Source organism: Manacus candei, unplaced genomic scaffold (genome assembly GCF_025592945.1).
Source record: "Manacus candei isolate 608988 ecotype Guabito, Panama unplaced genomic scaffold, ASM2559294v1 h1tg000007l, whole genome shotgun sequence".
NCBI classification, from domain to species: domain Eukaryota; kingdom Metazoa; phylum Chordata; class Aves; order Passeriformes; family Pipridae; genus Manacus; species Manacus candei.
In genome coordinates this window covers 4,683,442-4,704,501 of record NW_026138055.1, presented here as the reverse complement: position 1 = coordinate 4,704,501, position 21,060 = coordinate 4,683,442, and the positions used below count along the sequence as shown (strand labels likewise).

Genomic DNA, 21,060 nt, shown 5'->3' with positions numbered 1-21,060 from the left:
GCTTCAGAGAGTCACGCAGTGTAAGGACTGTGAAGGTAACAAAAAGGCCAAGGGCCCTCACAGCCCACCTCCACAGAAATCAGGACAAAAAGTTTATTGTGTGTTCTTGCTTCAATGAACTAAACTAACCAAATAACGACATTGTAAAGACATTCTTACTATGTGTGGTAACAAAATCTGTTCTCCTGCTTCTACAGGCCCCATGGAACTGAGGAACAGATACTGATGATATTATTTATGTCAAAAAGTGAGAAGCTTCATGAGACTTCTCTTGAAATAACAGAGTATGATGCTCATGGTGTGTCATCCTATTCAAAGGAAAAAAGATCTTAAACGTTTATTTCTTATGTAGTTAAAAAAGAAGGAACTTTTTGGGGAATAGTTAAGTACAAGTGCTTTTATGATGGGAAACATAGTGTTTATTCCAGAACACAGGTGTTTACAGTTTTGAAACGTACATATTACTTTATAAGGTTAGAGAAAATGTGAAAGCCCCTTCAGTAATTTATACCTAACTGGAAATTATTGAGAAGTACATGTTGAAATTGTCACAGAAATAGATTAATCCAACAAATCACAGAAATACATTAATTTAAATATTGAAAGAAATAAAAGAAAGATTTCTTTCAGGCATGATCTCCACTTAAACTATATATTCAGTTTTCTTCATAGCATTAATAACTATCACTTTTGAGCCCTCAGCTATTAGATAGAAAGTGAAATGCAGGGACAGCTCAACTGGATCAACTAAACTAGTTCAAGTAGTAGCAGTCTAGCTGTAAGAGCAGGGAGATTTTACAGAATAAATTAATTGCAGCAACAATCAGAATACTTTCACCATAATTCCACTCAAAATGAAGAAATCTCAGGCACCTCCACAGAACACAAATCACCTCTTTCTGTGCCTTAAGATGCAAGAGGTAAGTGAAGGGACTGGATCCTTGCAGCACACAGGCAGCAGAATTGGAGCAAAGCAGTGGGTAGGGTATTTCCCTGATTTGGAGGACACACACATTGATTTGGGGGTTAAAAGTAGAGTCTGCTTAGGAGCACCCAATTTCTTACCTTTACAAAAATGTAAATCTCAAAATCTTCCTGAAAGTTGTTAGTTTCTCCAGAGTTATTGTTAAGGGGAAACTTGAGGGAAGTTGAAGAGTCGGAAGAAGTGCTCTGTCTCAGACGCGACTGGAGATCCGGAGGAAAATGAAGGTTGCTCTCAAGCATCGTGACCTCTACATGTTTCTCTTCCAGAGCTGGGCTTATCAGATCCATCTGCTGGTATGGGTGGTCTTCTCCAGCACCACAGTGAGATGAAGAATCATCTTCTCCAGCACCATGGCGAAATGAAGAATCATCTTCTCCATCATCTCCATGCTGAGAGGCCACAGAATTACTACAGCTGCCTTCTGGGTTCTCTTGACTACCATTCATGTTCTCTGGGATATTAGTGATGGAAGAAGGAGATGCTGAATCTTTACGGACATGATAATAAAGATGACCCCCTTTGTCTTCCTCGGAGTCTGAGACCTCACAGACACTGGTGTCATTAACATTTTCACTGACGTTGGTAAAGACTGGATCTTCCATGACTGCTGGCTGGTGAGATTTGCCTGCCTGCTGGTACCTTAAAAGACTACAATTAAAGTGAGATGTTGACAGACAAGCTCTCCTCAGGAGGAAGCAGAGTCTGTGGCGTGCCTTCTAAATGCTCTGTTATACATGGCAGAGCTCCAACAATCATTTACTGAGAGCTTTGAATCAAGGAAAAGATAGGCCTGTCTCACTTTTAACCCCTTTGTTGATCTCACTGCTGGGAATGGTATCTCAGGAGCTGTAATCAGTTGTTCTTCACAATCATTTGCAACATTTCAGTGGTTACTTACAACATCATCAACAAATGATGATCGTTTATAAAAAACTACAAATAAAAAAAAATATAAAGTGGTAAATTTTAACTCTTTCCAGTTTTGCCACTGACTCACTTTGGGGACCACACACTTCACATTTAGCAATTTCCTCCTCTCATCTATAAATCAGGGCCAAAACTCTAAAAAGTCTTGTGAGCTGCCCTGCAATGTAGGAAAAGAAAGCACTGAATAAGTATTAGCTATTATTAATACACTTAATGTGTTGATTAATTATAATCACATTTACATTATGTATCTCCATGTCATAACAAACTTTTGCAATCTAATTTACCTCCTTGTCTATGCAGTTCCTTTTCTCTAGAGAGACACACTACACTGCACAGAATCTAAAATGGATGAATACTGCCAGCATCAGCACAAAATGAACTGCCCTCCTAGGAGAGATACACATTCCAGAGAAACTGAATTCAATGGAGCTAAAACTCCCCAAAGATCCAAACCTGAATTTATCAAGTTATTATTAAGTTATCCATTTATTAAAGTCATGAGAACTTAGACCTTACTGACTAAAGGCTTTTTATCTCAATGTTTACTACATCTGGATTATGTAGATTAGGACAAGAATTCTTATAATCTAATTATATTTAACCTTTTGGGTTGAAGCCAAAAGGAAAAATAAAAGTATTTTCCTCCTGACCCATCCGTGTAACTTTCTGAGAGATAACTGCCACAGCCAGGTTGGATTTCTTAAAGAAACACAGAGGAGAGGTGAGAGAGAAAGATGGTAATTCCATCCACCCCAAAAGAGCAACCAAGGGAAGACGTGCTGTTTCACGCAGTAGAATAGCAGGTGCTCCCTGCCTGGGATTTATGGTTGTTAACAAGTTTAATCTTATACTGAACAGTTTAGATTACTACTAAAATTAAATATCAAAACCAAACCAATATTTCATCTTATTAAACTTGGATCCACCTTCTAAGGCTCCAAGATAACCTGAAAAGTGCCAGGATCATAGTAACAACCAAATTTAATCACAATGATTGTACAGCACAAGATGCAGGTAAGTATCAGAGAACAGGGAGATCTCTTAATCATGGATGCATTTCTGGCCTGATGTAACTCAAGAACTTCAAGGATATCTTGAAGGTCTAATTTCAATTATTCCTACCCACAAATTCCTGCCTGGCACAAGTGGTCCATCAGCAAACAGGACACAGCACATCTACTTTTTACATTTTGTGTATGTAACTCAGACACAATTCTTCACATGGAAATCCTAAATCAGAGATTCTGAAATGTGGTGTGTAATCTGTATTGTAAAATTCTTGCATTCAAGACCAGGCTAGAGATAAGACTGATTTAAAGTCAAGAGCCTAAATCACTAAAGTTCAAGAAACTTGGGAAAACCAATGAGTCAACTAAATAACTTCACTTTTTTCAATGAATATTTTTTACATTTTTAAGAAAACACTTGGATTTCTTCATTTTTTGTAGAAAGACAAACATATTTCTACCTGTGTTCAACTTGCTCTGAGCATGACCTTGATCAGCAACTCCCACTGATCTTCAACCTCTTTTTACTTGCAGGGTTAAATATGCTGGGATCATAAAAACTCACTCCTTAGTAACTCTGCTGGTAAATAGCTTGAGGAAGAAAAGAGAACACAGAAATATTCATGGCACTAAACAAAGTTGTATTAAATTAAACTACTGGGGTTTTTTTCCCCTTCATGAAGGTGACATTTGCAGGACGCAGCAGCACCTGCTGGAGGGTTTAAAATATCACAAGTAAACCAAGGAATGAGAGTGTAACATGAGTATTATTTAAAAATAAATAAATACAGTTGATGTGGATTTCTTTATCTTGAATTACCCAAGTCCTTCTTTCCTCTGCCCCACTCCAAGAGCAAAAAAAAAAAAATATCAGCCAGCTCCAAGATCCGGATGCCACTCTTATGACAGAGTGATAAGGCCCCAGGGGAAACCTGACCACACTTAAGAATTTACCCAAATGAAAATCAGATGCATTTCACATCACATTACATGAACCCTCTGCTGGTTTACAGCCCTTACTTTTCATTTTCAAGGAAGACAGAACAGTTTTGCATTACAATTCAAAAGTTATGGGATAACAAACAAGATCCAAGCTGAGGCTCCCACACCATGACCTGGGACAGTGGTGTCCTGGCCTGCTCCCCTGTGTCCAGTGCTGCTCCCTCCCTATTCCCCAGCCAGAAATGCTCTGCTCCAGCAAAGGAACTGAACAGAGGTGCTGTGTGCACGTGTGCCCAGTAAAATGGGATTTCTGTCCTGCACAGAAGTGAGAGAGAAGAAGTGGTATGAGGCAGGAGAGCAGAAAAAGATCTCGGCATAACTAAACAAAGCAGAGATCACCAATTTCATCCATTCCCTAAATTCCTCTGCTCCCAAATAGAGAAGGTATTGACTTAATGGTGTTAGTTCTGCAATCCAGGTTGTGTCACGGACCAGTTTCTGTACCATCCAGTCCCACATCAGCCATTGGTAACTCTGGTTACTGGCTTTGCAGAAACATGAAGAACCACAAAAACCATAAGCAGCAAAATTCATATAGGGACAAAGAACATGAACAACAGAACTCCTCGTTTTCAAGGTTTATTTTTTACTTTATGACTGAATTTCCATTTTTACTCTAACTTTTATCTTTTTAAAGCAAGACATACCAGAGCTGACATGACTACAACTCCAGTTAGCATACATAAGACACAAGTTACAGTTCTGTTAGTGTCCAGTACCTCGAGTAAGCAAATCACTGATTCTTTCTACAGTCCAATGAACAGCAATGTAATAAAAAGAGATGGAAATAATTACATCCAAAGGAAATTAAGTATACTCTGGAGAGTATTATTACTGCAAAACCCAGTCAACAGTAGTCCCTAAAACAGATATGTCTGTTTAGACAGCAAAGTTGGGACTCACCTACATTTAGAAGCCCACAAATGGACATCAAAACTCACACTAGGAATGCAGACAACTGCCAGGTTCACTCTGCAGAGAAACACAGAGATCAGTTCAACAGCTCAAATACACACAGACATTTACTGGTATTTAAGTTGTTCACTTAGACAACTTGATTTTATTTGAAGGACAGCAGATACAATAAGGGCCCTGGCACATTGAGAACAGCATGTTAAAATCAGACTACTGAAGGTACTACTGAAACTTTATCTGTTCACCCTGTCACCCTGACAGAAATCAGCATCCCCACCTTGGACTTATTTTAAAACAAGCAGAAGAAATTCCTGCATTGCTAAAGTCAGTTAGCCCTCACCTCCAGAGTGGAAGAGAAGGGCAGAAAGAAGGAAAAGTAACAAGAATGTCAGACCCCTAAAGCTCAGAGATTAATAATTTGAGGTAAAAAGCCACATGACACTATTTAATACAGATTCTTAAGCCTTTTACCTGGGTAGACCTTTATTAAAGCAAATAACTTGAATGTCTTCTAGAGATTCCACAATACTGGAAACTTCAACTCATCCATCAGTGACACAAGTAGCTTCAGTAGTTCAGAGCCCTGTTTAGAAATTCTATTGGAATTTCTCAGATCATTTCCAGTTGCTATGATTTTAGTGCTTTAGTTAAAAGAGTCCCTCAGTTTTATTCGTCTTCCATGAAGATACTTGCACACTTTAAGCAAAGAGCCTGTAAATCTTTCTTCATAACCTTCATAACAAATTTTACTGTCCCTCAGAAACTGAGGGATCTTGTCATCCCATAGGATCGGGCCTTCAATTTCACATAAGGGCACTCAATGCAAAAATCATGAATGTTCCTGGCCATTCAGGATGGTTTTACAAAAAAACCCAACTTTTTTTCTTTGTAAAGCTCAAAAATTGCCAAAGCTTTGCAACATGTAGTTCAAGAACATTATCGAAACTACACTGTTGGCTCTGGGAGACAGATTGGTCATGGTTTACAGATTTACTACAAGGGGCTTGCAATAAAATCCCACCACTTTGTTTTCACTCCGGGCTGCACTCAATACTTGGATGAAATCAACTGCAAACAAACTTTCTTGCATCATTTCCAGCCTCAGCTTTTACTTGTTTTGTTAGCACCACCTCATCTCTCCACAGTTCATCAACAGTAATGCTTTATTCACTGAAAATGTTGCACTAAACAGCATGAGAATAATACCTTTATCCCACATTTTATACCTTTATCTGTATTCTATTTGTGATGTAGCAAGGAAAACAAAACACACAGAAGAACCATTTCAGAAGAAAGTGGTTTGGTAGATGTTGGTCATGACACGGTTTCACACAGGAGTCAGCCCATCCTTGGAGCAGGACTCCAGAAATCCATTTATGGCTCAGTTAACAGTGACCTGGATTCTGCTTGAGGGGCTGGTTCACGAATCCAGGACCCCACTGTAGTAATGGTGATTCACCTTCACCCAGGTTTTCCTTTGCTGCTGACTGCATAAAAGACACATTTAAAGCAAACACATCTGTGAATTTGACTCTGTAAGACAGACACTTCTCCACTAGACAAACAATAGAAAACTACTTTGCACAGGACACACAAATCTCATGTTATCGACAGCTTTTGGTTGTTAAAAATACCAGGAGTCATTGCCAACAGACATTTGAAAACCTGCTGTACCTGCTGCAGAGCCTAAACAATTATTCCCAACTTGGATGTTTCACAGCCCTTTATTTGTGGTTTTCCAGTTCCTTTTATAAAACTTTACTTGGTTTGGTCTCCAACCCCATGGTTGGAAACTCCATTAGAATACCTGAGAGCCTACGCAATACTTTTTATTTGCCCAACTGCTCCAAGCAAAACATTTTTGTTCACCTTTAAAATCTGGCATCATTTCAACACCCTTGTTTATCTCTGAAACCAACCCTTGAAAAGCCCAGCAACCCAGCTTCAAGCCTGTTAGCAGTGGAGGCTCTGGTAACCAAAATAAAGAAGGCAGAGGCACCAGAGTCCCCTGTATCAGCCTGTCATGCAGCCCTAGGGATCTCCTTCCTCACAGTTTGAGAAACAGCAGGGTTAAGAGCCCTATTTGGTTTACAGCCTCCATACACAAGCAATGCTTTGGATTAAACGGGCACTAAAAGCTTACTGTCTAATAAAGTTTAACAGCTATAAGTCACCCAGCCCTTTTATGGCCTCATTAAACCTCTATTTTTTTTATCTCAATTATATAAAGATGCATCAAAACATGCTAAATGACAGATTACAAAACCACTGAGCAAAAATGGTCACAGAGATTTCTGTCACATGGATAAAATTGAGAACAAAATTGGAAATACAGGAAATATTTCTTGTTCGATGTTAAGTAGTGAAAATGCCCTGCTTTTTCTTAAGAAAGCACTTAAGTATCTGAACTATTTACATGCAACATCAAGTTTTCATAGCATCATAGAATCACAGAATGGTTTGGGTTGAAAGGGACCTTAAAGATCATCCTGTTCCAACCCCCCTGCCATGGGTAGGAACACCTTCCACTAGCCCAGGTTGCTCAGAGCCCCATCCCACCTGGCCTTGAACACTTCCAGGGATGGGGCAGCCACAGCTTCTCTGGGCAACCTGTGCCAGTGCCTCACCAATCTCACAGTAAAGAATTTTTTCATAATTCCTAATCTAAACCTACTCTCAGTTTGAAGCCATTCTCCCTTATCCTGTTGCTACATGCTTTTGTAAGTAGTGTCTTTCCACCTTTCTTGTAGGTTCCCTTCAGGTACTTGAAGGCTGCAACTAGGTCACCACGAAGCCTTTTCTTTTCCAGGCTGACAATCCCAATTAAATCAATCCAAATTTAAACCCAATTTTAATTCATTCAAATAAATTTGGAGTTGCTTCCCCTTCACAACACTGCCAACAGGAGGGTGTAGATTTCCATCTAGAAATGAAATGCTTTATTAAACCCACCAAACACAGAGAATATTTTGAGTTTGCCTACGCTTTACTTCCTGGCATTTACTAAGTTCTACTGACACAAACAAATGCACGCAATGGTTTTTGAGCTGCATGTGCTCAATTATACTCCAGCAAAAAATCTGTACAGCTTCTGGCAGCATTTAGGATGGTCTAGTGCTTAGACCTGCAGGCAATTCTATACAATATAGAAAGAGATCAAGGTGATGAAAGGCAAACATCTTGGTAGTTCCCAGTTTTACTTCTTTTAATATAAGTATACACATAACTCACCCATTTCTTGTAGGTAAACACTGTAAATGGAACCAAGAGTTGTATTAAATACATGATTAGATACATACTGGCTAGCCCAGTTCAGAGTCCAGAGTTGGTATGTTGTGCTGCCTGCATGATGTGTCAAATTGGACACATCACATTAGGCTGGGCTCATGAATATGTGAATTCTGCAAATAGGTTTCAAAGCATCTGAGCAGGTGTAAACAAGAGATTACTCACGCCTTCTGGACTGAATAGCTGAGTATGTTGCCAAGCTAGGTTGGCAAAAGAGCCTTGATGCTTAAAATTTGTCTGAATCTGTGCATGAACAAGAACTCAATCGTAACTTGATGAAATTGGCTAAAAGATTGCACTTGTTATGAATTCCCTTGAGCTCTAGTTCACTCTGTGTAATAAATATTTTTAAGGTAATACAACAAAGTAATTCATAAAGAACACATCTCTCCTCCACATGATCAACTGTCACATGCATATGCAGAAAGCTGAATTAATGTAACAAAAAGGGAAAAAAACCCCAAACACCTTGACTTGAACCTGACGCATAACACGTGAATAGCTGTAAGAAGTCTTATCTTGCTCACCTGGAGTTGTTTTTTTTTCCTTCTTTCACACTCTTGTGCTTTGCCACACCTCTTACATTCCATAAATCAAGGTGAATCAGAGGCATGTCACTTTATTCAGCCTATTGTACCACTTAGAGTCACTTCACAGCTGGAACAGGCAGGTAGCACAACCTGCCTAACTCATACATATGTGAAAGCCATTAGAGAGAAACAAGCTGAAGTCTATGTGGTATTCAGAACAAACATGTCAGCAGGATAAACAGAATGAAATTCAGATCTACTTCAGTCAATCATGGAGTTATAGGCATGTAGTTTTCTGAGTTTTTAGGATGAAATTTAAAATAGAGTGATTATTTGTGCTCTGTGCTATTAAAGGATGTTTTACATAGAGCTGATCTCATTGTTACTCAGCACCAGTAACTTAACAGGTTTTGCAGAATTACTAATCTGTCCTCATAATAAAAAGGAAAACCATGGGAATGTAAATTATTTGCCTTAATTTATGAAGCAAACTTACACCAGGAACCAAAAGAGACCTCAACCCATTGTAACCACGCACTGCTTTTCCAGAAGCTGCGGTGGCACTCAGAGTACATTCAACAACACATTCACCATTTCCTGCCTGAATTCTGAGTTTTAGGGTAAACCAGTTTTTTCACAAGAGGCCACAAAAAGGTCATATGCGTGTAAGAATATGAAGAGGCAACTTTCAGAGCTGTGTGACCAAAAGGGAGACAGAGTCACGGAGAAGACACGCTGACAATCACCACTGCCTCATAAAGGTGACAGCCTGGGGCTGCTACGACACATGGAAAGGAAGCAGGAGGCAGGTTATAGGCGTGCTGGGAAAACACGGAAACTCCCAGGGCCACGTCCCATCACCTCCTCGCCTCGCCCCACAGCGTCCTTCAGCCATGGGGCAGCCAGGAAACACCCTGTACCCCCAGTGACCCTCACCCCAGCCCGTACAACATGCCCCTCATAAAACCTCGAGCTCCCCTGCAACCCATCACATCTCCCAGCTTGTGACAGCTGCATTCCATAGCCCTGCTCCCCTCAGCTCCGCTCCTGTCATCCTGGGTTGTATCAGGAATAGTGTGACCAGCAGGACTAGGGAAGTGATTGTCCCCCTTGGCACTGGTGATGCACCTCGAGTGCTGTGTTCAGTTCTGGGCCCCTCAATTCAGGAAGGACATTGAGGTCCTGGAGCATGTCCACACAAGGGCAATGGAGCTGGGGAAGGGACTGGAGCACAAGTGTGAGGAACAGCTGAGGGAGCTGAGGAGGCTCAGGGGGACCTTCTCGTTCTCAACTCCCTGAAAGGAGGATGTAGCCAGGTGCGAGTCAGTCTCTTTTCCCAAGTAACAAGCAACAGGACAAGAGGAAAGAGCCCCAAGTTTTTCCAAGGGAGGTTTAGATTGGATATTAGGAAAAATTTTCTTCACAAAAACGGTCGTCAAGCATTGGAACGGGCTGCCCAGGGAGGTGGTGGAGTCACTATCACTGGAGGTGTTTATGGGAAGACTGGACGTTGCACTTAGTGCCATGGTGTAGCTGACAGGGTGCTGACCAGTCAATAGTTGGACTAGATTATCTCAGACGCCTTTTCCATCCGAATTAATTCCGCGAAACTGGAAATCCCCCCTTGCCTCCCATGCCCCCCCCCCCCCCCCACGCCGTGACCCCCCCCGGCGCCCGTCCCTCACTTCCCGCTCCCCCACCCGCCGTGCCTCCCCGCGCCCCGCCCACCGCGCCGGAGCCAATCGGATCTCCCGCCAGCGGATCCGCAGCCAATCGCAGCGGGCGGAGGCCGCGCGCACTGACGAGCTGCCGCACCCCCCCCAAGGGCCGCCAGTGGCGGTTGGGGCCACGGGCGCGGCGGGTGCGCAGGCGCTCGGCCCCCCCTACCTCCCCCCCTCTTACCTCCCCCCGTCCCGCTCCACCTCAGCCGCCCCAGTCACCTCCGGCGCCGCCTCCGCGTATCCGGCCCGAGCGGAGCCGGAGTGGGACGTCACGGTGGGGACCGGGCGGGTACGGGGGTGTCCCGCGTCGGGAGGCTGTGGGGGCGGTGAGCCCGGTCGGAGCGCAGTCGCGGGTGTGGGGGGAGCCGTCCCGGAGCGCCCGTCGGGTCGGCGGTGCCGGGTGTCTGCGCTCCGCAGGCGGGACAGCTCCGTCCTGACCGAGCTGCGCAACTCCCCAGCGCGGCCGGGGGGTGCGGGGCCTCGGGAGCAGGTGGCACTGGTGCTGGCGGCGTTCCACAGCTGGGTTGTGGTGCTGGTTCTGCCTGGGGTAGAGTTAATTTTTAGTTAAACCGCGACGTTTTTGTATAAGAAACTCAAGTGCTGAGCAGCTTTGGTGCATTTCGAAGCGAACGCTGCGGTTTTGCGTTTTAGTGCGCTACGGAAAACTCTGGTTCTGCTTTTTAAAGCACCTGACAACGTCAAACGGGTGATTCGCTGCTTCGTTGCTATTTTCTTGTCTCCTTTTTATTTTTTTTCTTTGAAGGGGCTCCGTGCTCCAAGTCCTCTGTACGAGGAGGTGCCTTAATGCTGGTTTTGGCGATCATTTCTTCAAACTTCTGTATCTTTTAAAGAAATTTTAACTGTTGGAGGCAGGAGGAATGATTTCCCGTGCTTTGAATCCCCCTCACGGCTAAAGCTTTAGCTAACATTAAAGCTCCTTACACCTTTAAAATAATACAATTGCGGTTTTAAGGAGTTTGAAGGGAAAAGTTAGTGTTACTACAAGCTGGGAAAACAGCTGCTGCTCCTTTAACCACCCACTTGGTACAAATGAGATAAAGACTACACTTTCTGGAGCAAGTGGGGCTCTTCTCGAGGAATAAATATGCTACCAGCATTGCAGAAGGTTTTTTGAAACCTGGAGCTTCCTCTTTCTTAAAGACTGAGGGAATCATTCTGGACCTTCCTGAACAGTGCTCCAGGCACACATAATAAATTTAGGGGGAAAAAAAGCTTACTAATCATACCTTGCATTCATAATAGTAATGAATTCCTTGGTGAGAAATACTTGTCTCACAGCTAAGGTTACTGATGATTTTTTAAATTTTTTTAAGAGAGAAAAATATGATACATAACAACCAGGTTTAAATACTGTTATGGTAGATGTACAGGAGGTTAGAAGGAAAGGAGTAGAAGTTAATCCTGGCAGTTCTGTGTATAGAATAAGCATCGACTTAATAGGAATGTTGAAAGGCTCAGAAGTCTTCCAGCAGCTTGAGATGGTGGAAACTGTAAAAGGAAAGGCGGGATGAAAAAGAGAAGTTATAATTACAGTAGGAAACAGAATTCTGGTCTGAGCAGGGATGTGTAATAAGAATTTAGAGCTGCAGAGGACTCTTAAATGTGGGGCTGGAATTGTTCAGGAGCATGTGGCTTGAACATGAGTTAAAATACTGATTGTCTGTCTTGGGATGTAGAATTGTAACAAGACACACAGAACAATGGAATAACTGCTCAAAAGAGAAAACAGTTCTTCAAAACTAAATGAAACTAAATTTCATTTAGTCTGTAACGAAAAAATCTTATTGCTCATTTGTTTTACTATATGAAAAACTATGACTGTGAGAAAGCTGTGAAGTGAGTAGGAAAATCCATGGTTGACTTGAGTGGTTGTTTAGACTGATTATTTTGGAGTTACCCTCTACAAGGAAGATGTACATAATGTATAGCTAGTTTAACTGGTTCCAGTACAAGTAGTTTGGTTACATGCCTTTTTAAATTTTTCAGGTGCATCTGATTACCTGCTGGAGGTACTTTGAAGCCTCAACAATGAGCTCAGTGTTAATGTTACTTTTTGCTGGAATACTTGCCTCTTGTGCTTGCTCAGCTGGTGATTCCAGGTTACTCCTCGTGTCCTTCGATGGCTTCAGGGCTGATTACTTGGAAACCTATAAGCTTCCTCATCTTCAGGAGTTCATTGAGGATGGTGTGCTTGTAAAACAAGTCATGAATTCTTTTATCACCAAAACTTTCCCAAACCATTACACCATAGTAACGGGTTTATACGAGGAAAGCCATGGCATTGTTGCTAATGACATGTATGATGCAGATGCCCAGAAAAAGTTTTCCCAGTTCAATGATTCAGATCCCTTCTGGTGGGATGAGGCAGTTCCAATTTGGGTAACAAATCAACAGCAGGAAAAGGGAGCAAGTGCTGCTGCCATGTGGCCCGGTACCGATGTAAAAATTAATGATACGACCCCTCAGTTCTTTATGAAGTACAACTTCTCAGTGAAGTTTGAGGAGAGAGTGGAGAAGGTTGTTGAATGGCTGAACAGCTCCAACCCAGTGGTCACTTTTGCTGTGTTATACTGGGAAGAACCGGATGCAAGTGGGCACAAGTATGGCCCAGACGACACTCAGAACATGCGCAGAGTGCTGGAAGAAGTGGATCAACGGATTGGTTTCCTTATGAGTAAACTGAAGGCATCAGGTTTGTGGGACACTATTAATATCATCATAACAAGTGATCATGGAATGGCCTCCTGCTCTGAAAAGAAGCTGATTATCCTGGACGAGTGCATTGGGCGCAACAACTACACTCTGATAGACAAGACCCCGGTTGCTGCGGTGCTGCCAAGGCAGAGTATGTTTTGTTTGGCTGTTTTTTAAGTCACACGCTGAGAATTAAGTCTTGTTTATCTTACCTCTAAAAAGTATGCACTATGGTAGACTGTTCACATCTTTTGCAAAACCAGTGGAGTTCGTATTGCAGCACTTGGGCATTATGAATAAGATAAAAGATGTTGGTTTATTCAGAAATCACTTTGTTTTGGTAATCGGTGGGCCAGTGAGAGTTTCTTGTCAAATTACTATGGGTTATCATCATAAGGATGATCCTGGTACATCTGGTTGAGAAATTAGATAGGCACACCTGCTCTCTTGTTGCTCACTTAGTCTATGCAGTTGTAATTCAAGGTGAGCATGAAATCAACCCACATGTTAAGTCAGAATAAAAAAATATGTAAATTTCAAAGTGAAAATCTAAACCCAACTTTGATCATTTTCCCAGTTCTGTTTCTGAGAGTGAAACTTCAGGTTTCATTCTGTAAATTCAATATCTCGGAGTAGTTCCCAACAGGCATGTCTTAAATCAGGACTGCTGGCCTCAGTTTCCACAGCTGTGGCCAGACTAATGAACAGAGTGATTCATCCAGTAAAAAAAAAAAAAAAATTTAATATTTACTGCATTGGATAAGATATTGAGTACTAGGAGGGGTGATGGTTTTCTTTTGATTTCTCTGCTTGAATATTGCCCTGCCAGCCCAAAGAGTAAGTTGAAATGTAGGTCCAAAGCCGCAGCTGTGATGTGTCTGATTTAAAATGAAAGCAGATAGTAAAATCCACTCTGACATATGTTGCTTTCATGAGGGACATGAAAAAATCGTTTTCTATGTGTCTTTTAAAATATTATTGTTTTGAAATAATGGATCTTAGGTTTAATGACAGATAATTGTAATAAACAGGAGTTAATGTCCAGGTGTTTCACATGCAGTTTCTTTTCTTGGCAGACAAAGAAGATGTGTATAACTTACTGAAAAATTGCAACAGTCACATGAAAGCGTATCTCAAAGAAGAAATTCCAGACAGATTTCATTATAGTCATAACAAGAGAATCCAACCCATAATTCTGGTTGCAGACGAAGGCTGGACAATTGTACAGAACGAGTCACTTTCCAAGTGTGAGTGTGTTTTCCTCTTCGGTGCTCTCTGTGGTTTATGTTGGTAAACTGACTTGTTTCTATTCCAGCCAGCTGCAGGATGGTTCTCCTTTAGCAAGTGGGGTTCTGGCACTGTGCACATTTAGGAACAGCTCAGTGTCTTCTAGAACATTCTTAGCCTGAGCTTGGAGTGTTTTAAGAGATGGGGATATTCTCTTGGCTGAAACACTTTGTCATGTTCAGTTTAACTCGTAAAACTGTACTTCAGGCTATTATCTTAGACAGGTTAGTCTGTCTCAAGCTTTCCCTAGAGTGTGGTTTAACTTTTTATTGTATATAAAATACATATATATAGGGGTGCATAAATTGAGGCATGCAAGACACAACATTTAATGTTGCAGTACATGTACTAGGAAACAAAAATGAATGGCAGGAGGTACGAAAAACAATAGGAACACAACAATAATGGTCAAAGAAGCCAGAGTTCTTCCTGTTGGGGGCATTGAATAGCATGTTTGAAAGACAAATCCCAAAACAGGTGTTACTTCTCAGTGCACTGCTGAGCTGTGTACTTTCTTCCTGCTGGATGCTTCCTGATGAAAGTCAAATCACATATATATCTATATGTGTGTGTTTGTGTATATGTATATATTTTTCCAGGTGTTCCACATGCAGGGTTGTTTTTTTTTTGGCAGGCAAGGGGCATGTATAATTTACTGAAAAAATCCAACAGTCACATGAAAGTATATCTCAAAGAAGGAATTCTGTATAGATTTCATCGTTGTAATAATGAGATAATTCAGCCTGTAATTCTGTTGTAGATGAAGGCTCTGTGTGTGTGTGTGTGTACAGATATATATATATGTGTATACATGTGTTCAGAAAGGGATTGGACAGATTCTTGGAAGAAAAATCCATTAATAGAAATTAAGTACAAAAGTACCAGCTTCCAGGAAGCTTCTGAGCAGCCAACAGCTCGGGGCTGGCTGGTGTGTCAGGGATATCCCTGCTGGATACTCCCCAGACTCCCTGTATGACTGCTGTCAGAGACAGGGTGTTGGGTGGTGGAAACTCCAGTTTTCATCCAGTTTGGCTGTTCTTTCTGTCTGCCCTTTGCACATTTAAGTTCAGGTGTTCTCGTTATTTGTCCAAAAGTACTGATTTTAATACAAGAGGTGTTTACATTTAAATTTCCCCACAGGTTTGCTACAATTATCTTCAAATTGACAATATGTAGCACAACAGTTCTCTATTAGAGGTCTCTTGTTTCTGGATAGATTCAATTTCATGTACCTAAAATAGTTAATAACTGTATATTTATAAGGAACAGCATTGTATTAGCTGAAGTGAATCCCTTTTCAAATCAATTTTGTTAGCCAAGGTTTCCCAGAATTAGGCAGGGGAGGTTTTAGCCTAAAAGCCTGTTTAAGGCTTGTTGTCTTCATGGACAAAGTGAATGCCACGTGTACCAATACCTCATACCAGAATCCAACTTCAGAGTGAAAGATTGGGAACCTCGTTGGAGAGGGGACTTGAAAGAGCTCTGCTCAAAGCAATCGAGTAGCAAAAGAGGGAAAAAAAAAATCAAGAAACATGGTATTGTGTTAAACAAGATGCACTGCAGTAATACCTCTGTGGTAACAAACAGAATGGTAGAAAACATTAAAAAGGACTGGTGGAGGTTCACTTAAGTGGTGTGACCTAATCAGTCAGAATCTGGACATTTTGCATCAGAAACTTCAGTGAAGCACCCAAGGAGACAGTTCTCAGGGCAACTATCAATTGTTACTAAGAAATGGACTCAAATGCAGTAACTCACATACTGTGCTGAGTGTGCTGTGAGAAACTTCTGGCATCTTGGACAGGTTTTTCTGAAATGTTGTTAGGAAATTTGACTATGGCTGCTTTTTAGCTCTTTATCTTAAAAACTTACTAAATGTCCAAGTACTGCTGACTTTGTAGCCACAAGGGTTTTGTTGTTTGTCTGTCAGAGGCACAGTGATCCTTTGACTGTTTGTTTGGTTTTGACTCTTTGTGCGTCCCTTCACCTGAAGTACCTAATCTGATAAACGGGATTTGAGGGTACTTAATATGTTCAAACCAAACACTATCAAGGGAAGGGTGCTTGGCTTTTAAGAAGTAATTAAAGTGCCTGCTATGCAAGGGAGAGATGACTTTCCAAATATCTGAGAAGTAAAAATTTCCGTTCCAGCTACTGACTCATGGTGGAGTGGCAACCTCCTTTTACAACTTCGGCATGAGGAATGGGAAGGGGGAAAGCTGGAAATGTTAAGGACTGAAAGGAAAAGAGATAATGAGAGGGAGAACCGTAGCTGAAGACTAGTATTGGAAGAGTTTTCTGGGGTTTGGGGAAGGAACTCTGGGTTCCTTCAGTACTTGATCTGACATGTTCAAACCACTACAACACGTTATGTTCAGCATTAGCCTTTGGTTAAAATACATACTTTTGGGGGTGGGGGAGAGAGAGAGGGAGAGGAATACAAGGTGCAGACAGACCCTGTAGTGTTAACTGTTACCTTTTGCTCCCTGCAGTGGGTGACCATGGCTACGACAACACTCTCCCCAGCATGCACCCATTCCTGGCTGCGCGCGGTCCCGCCTTCCGCCGCGGATACACACACAGCTCCATCAACAATGTGGACATCTACCCCATGATGTGCCACATCCTGGGCCTGACACCACAGCCCCACAACGGCACTTTGGGAAACACCAAGTGCCTGCTGGCTGACCAGTGGTGCATCAACCTTCCCGAAGCTATTGGGATAGTTATTGGGGCGTTCGTGATCCTGAGTACTTTCACCTGCATCATAGTCATTTCCAAGAACAGAGTCCTTCCGCCACAGCCCTTTGCTCGGCTGCAGTTACAAAGTGATGACGATGAACCTTTAATTGGATAGCACAGAGGGAGCCCAGCCTCACTTGCTACACTGTGATTTCAGGAAAACAGTTTGAACTTGCACTGGATGGCATTCTGTGATGCACTTTATCTGCGTAAAATACTGTACAGCCAGACCTTGCTGACTCGTTTGTGTGCTGCCTGACTAGTGTCCTGTAAAAATATTTTCATAACAAAACAGTGGACTGGTGGCTTTTCACTGTAAGAGATGCTAACAAAATAAAGATGCTTAGTTTTTCATTCAAGCCTTTGAGCACTTTCAGAGTGAAATTCCAGAGTATGACTAGCCAGGATAGACTAAGTGAATTTTAATATTTGTAAATGATAATTGCTTTTTTGTATTAAATTTAATATTGACTTATTTTAGTGTTCTTGTACCTGTGTTGGAAAGAAGATCTTTTTTATGAGAGCTAGAAGTTAGTTTTGTTTGCAGAGTATGTTCAGGTTTGCCATTTAATTTGGGGATAGAGGGTATAGGGAAGATCCAAGACTTTTGTTTCTACCCTAAGGCAGCAATATGACATGAAATTGCTGAGAAAGAAAATGGAAGTCGGTGAGGAAAGAATTGGTGCATATCACTTCTATTTTGAGCAATAAACCATGTGGTTCAGCAGTTACAACACTGGACAGCTGGCTCTGACATTTCTGGGCATGTGTCTGTGGGTGACTTAGATCCACAGTTCCTGCACAGTTCCAGTTGCGCTGCTGCCTTATCTCAAGGATGTCAGTTTAAAGCTTTGAATTACCCAGTTTCATGGGCTGTAGGTGTAAAATTAATGCTTCTAAATCCTGTGGAAAGTTTCTCAGGTGTAAACTTTGCTGAAGGTGTTTTTGTAATAAAGGTGGTTCTGCCCTGTGCACCAGCTGATATTTGTCTTTTGAAGGCTGTCATGCTAAAAAGCAACAACTGACAGTTTGATGTGCAGTCATCAAACAAGTCTTCCAAACTCTTATTTTAAGCCCTGGAAATTTAAAGAGAAAAGTTAACAGATCTTATCTCAAAAAAATAAATACTCTGTAGCTTTTGAGATATATAGATGCAAATTTCTGGTGAAGACCAGTGCTAATGGTTCTCCTAATTGAAACTCTTGATTCCTTGTTAATGGTCAGGTTGTAACTTGACGTTAAAATTTGATGTAGAAAGCCTTAAACGATACCTTATCTTTCAGTGGGGAGAGGATGTGAGGTTAAATTGTTAATGCTAACCCAAAAGAGAACTATGGTTACCGAGTCCTTTTCCTACAAGTTTGATGGTTTTAAAAAATAATTTGATGTGACAGAGGTACATGGTAATGTGCAATGTCGTTTCTCTTTCACAAGCTCCAATTCAATGCAGTTTGGTATTGGCCCCAGACTGCCTTTTAGTGATCCAGCAGGGAGGGGGCAGGGACTTTGGGACAGAAGAGCTGCTTCTAACTGTCCACAGAAAAAAATACATTGGAGTTTTAGAAATGTGTGGAAGCTTTACTACTTTGTGTCTTCCTCTCTGGGTATTCTGTTGTACTGATTAAAAACACAAACCAAAACCTAACCAGTTCTGGTTTCCCCTCCTTCTTAAACTACTAGTTATTACTTACTAGTGCTTTACTCTGGCTTAATCTGAACTTGAAAGAGGCTCAGGCCCCTTGAAAAATCTGTTCTGTTACTGACAGGGTACTGGATTTTAACCTGTTGCTATCCTAGAGCAGTAGCTGGACTGAGCACAGAGTCACTTTCTCATCCTGCCTGAAGTTTAAACTAATTAATTACAGGCACCAAGAGGTCGAGTTAATGAGTAACTACAAAGGGAATGTTTTGCAGGGTAGGACCTAGGCTTGGATATGCTGTAAAGGGGAGGACACTGGAGAAAGTTGTTTGTTAGGTTCTCATAATTCTGCTGATACAGGTTGGGATCCTCAGGTGGTGATGGAATTATTGGGAGTTGCTTTGCATCATCTGTGTTTGGAAAGGCTTGACTAGACTGAATTAATCTTCCCAGCAGACTGGGTCAGATCAAACTGTACTGTCTCTACATGTGAGTTCTGGTGTTTTTTTTCTGGAAGCTAAACCTGATATAGCACAGTGTTTGCTCCACTCTGTTCTCCCCCTTCTCTGCCCTCCCCCCAGCAGTTGTCACACAGCCTGTGATGGATGTGCTCTCAGTTCCTCTGTGCATCCCCCTCACAGGCAGGTGGCAAAGTTACCACCAAGATTTTAATGGCCAGAAATGTAAATGCTGACTGAAGTGCAGTGTGATCTGAAATAGGAGTGTTGTTACAGATGGGGAAATCAAGGTCTAAGTGCATTTCTCCTTCTAGCTCTAGGCAGCCTCTTCTGATGAGAATTGCTACAAGTCACTGAGCTGCTGTGAAACCAGACAGTGAGTGGTTGTATTGAGTGGAAATCCCTAACACCCTCCACTCCTCCTCCCTTAGTGTGGAGACTAAACAGTGCTACTGTGGGAAGGGCTTGAGGAAATCTAAGTATTAAGAAATAGGATAAACTGTATTTGAGTTGCATTGCTGATTATTTTCATTTCCAAAGATGTGGTATGGTCTGTAACGGTTCTGAGTATTCTTCCTGGCACAACGGGTTTCAGAGTCACTCTTGTACATCCAGGATTTCACACAGATCATATACAGATGAAGAGAACCTAGAAAAACACCTCTTTGTCCTTAAGACACAAAGTTGATTTATTTAAAGATGATTATTTTTTTAAATTCTGGCAAAATACTTCAACTGCCTCATTACAGTTTGTGTTCTATTTCTTATGAAAGCTGGTGGCTGATTTTCTTTCCAAGAGCCAATTAAGAAGAAGAACAGCAAAGTTGTGGCTTCTGCTTCCTTAGAGCTGTGATAAAGGGGCGATAGTTTGTGGCAACAATTAATGACTTGCTAAATAGACACAACTCAGCAATGTTCACACAGGGCATGTTAATTCAGAGGACATTCCTAACACTTAAACTGTCAGTGAAGTTTAGAAGGGGATAGGAGGGATATTTGTAGCCGCTGCCCTGCAGTGAAAGCTGTTTCATTATGTTGGCTATCTCCATAAGGGAACTCAACACTGGGTACAGAAACCCTAAAACATCCACCCCTTTGGGGTTCTGTGCTTTTTTGGCCATTAGCATCAAGGAAACAGTTCCAGAATTGAGCTGACTTCACCTACAGCTCTGAAACACTGGTTTCAGGGGCACATTTAACTTGCTGCCTACACACTGCCTATGAAAATAAACCAACATCATGTATCTCCAAGGATCAGGCCACAGGGACAGATGTTTGCTCTGACATGCATGGTAGCATTTTTTATTGCAAAAAAACCAGTAATGGAGGTTTGTTAATAGGATTCAGATTAGGATTTCATTATGGAAAGGCTGATAGCACTATTGGATTTTTCATTCTCATGTGCTTGCAATAATTTTTGTAGCCTACCACCTAATAAATGTTTACACCACTTTTACTGTAGGACAAACATGCCATGAAAGGTTTGTACAGCAGCACAGGTATGGTCAACACAGAATCCTTCACCATTATTTAAGCAGGGAAGAAGACTGGGAAGTAACCCTGTTAAATTTGCATTTTACAAAACAGCAGGACCCAACCACTGCACATTTGTTCTTCTTCCACATTCAGCTTGTGTTGTTCACACTTGTTACAAGTCTCTGCCCATGATGGGGGGGGGGCAGTTGAAACCAACCCAAACCATTCTATGATTGATTGAAAAGTCAGGCTGCACAACCCTTCATCCTACAACAGGCTTGGCAGTGCTGGGTTGATGGTTGGACCCTTACTGTAGAAGTCCTTACCAACCTAAACAATTTTATGAATCTGATTTTTCTGCCTTT

At 41.7% G+C, this 21,060-nt stretch overlaps 2 protein-coding genes across 4 annotated transcripts in view; one reads left to right on the top strand and one right to left on the bottom strand.

Annotated features, from left to right (window-relative positions):
- CLIC5 (chloride intracellular channel 5) overlaps positions 1–2,029 on the bottom strand; it is a 77,227-nt gene extending 75,198 nt beyond the window's left edge. The window contains exon 1 of one of the 2 annotated variants that reach the window (XM_051811684.1): positions 1,066–2,029. In XM_051811684.1, the coding sequence (XP_051667644.1) occupies positions 1,066–1,587 (522 nt within the window). In that variant the 5' untranslated portion in view covers positions 1,588–2,029. The remainder of the gene's footprint in view (positions 1–1,065) is intronic. The other variant, XM_051811700.1, reaches the window with a different exon arrangement.
- An 8,492-nt stretch (positions 2,030–10,521) lies between these two features.
- Positions 10,522–18,173, top strand: ENPP4 (ectonucleotide pyrophosphatase/phosphodiesterase 4). Of its 2 annotated transcripts, none has more exons than XM_051811645.1 (4): positions 10,522–10,652; positions 12,386–13,244; positions 14,170–14,340; positions 16,873–18,173. In XM_051811645.1, the coding sequence occupies exons 2-4, from the start codon at positions 12,428–12,430 to the stop codon at positions 17,235–17,237; spliced, it is 1,353 nt and encodes a 450-aa protein (XP_051667605.1). In that variant the 5' UTR covers positions 10,522–10,652; positions 12,386–12,427; the 3' UTR covers positions 17,238–18,173. The 2 variants fall into 2 exon arrangements, with proteins under 2 accessions (XP_051667605.1, XP_051667615.1); XM_051811655.1 differs by having other exon boundaries at positions 10,555–10,667.
- Positions 18,174–21,060: the final 2,887 nt, after the last annotated feature.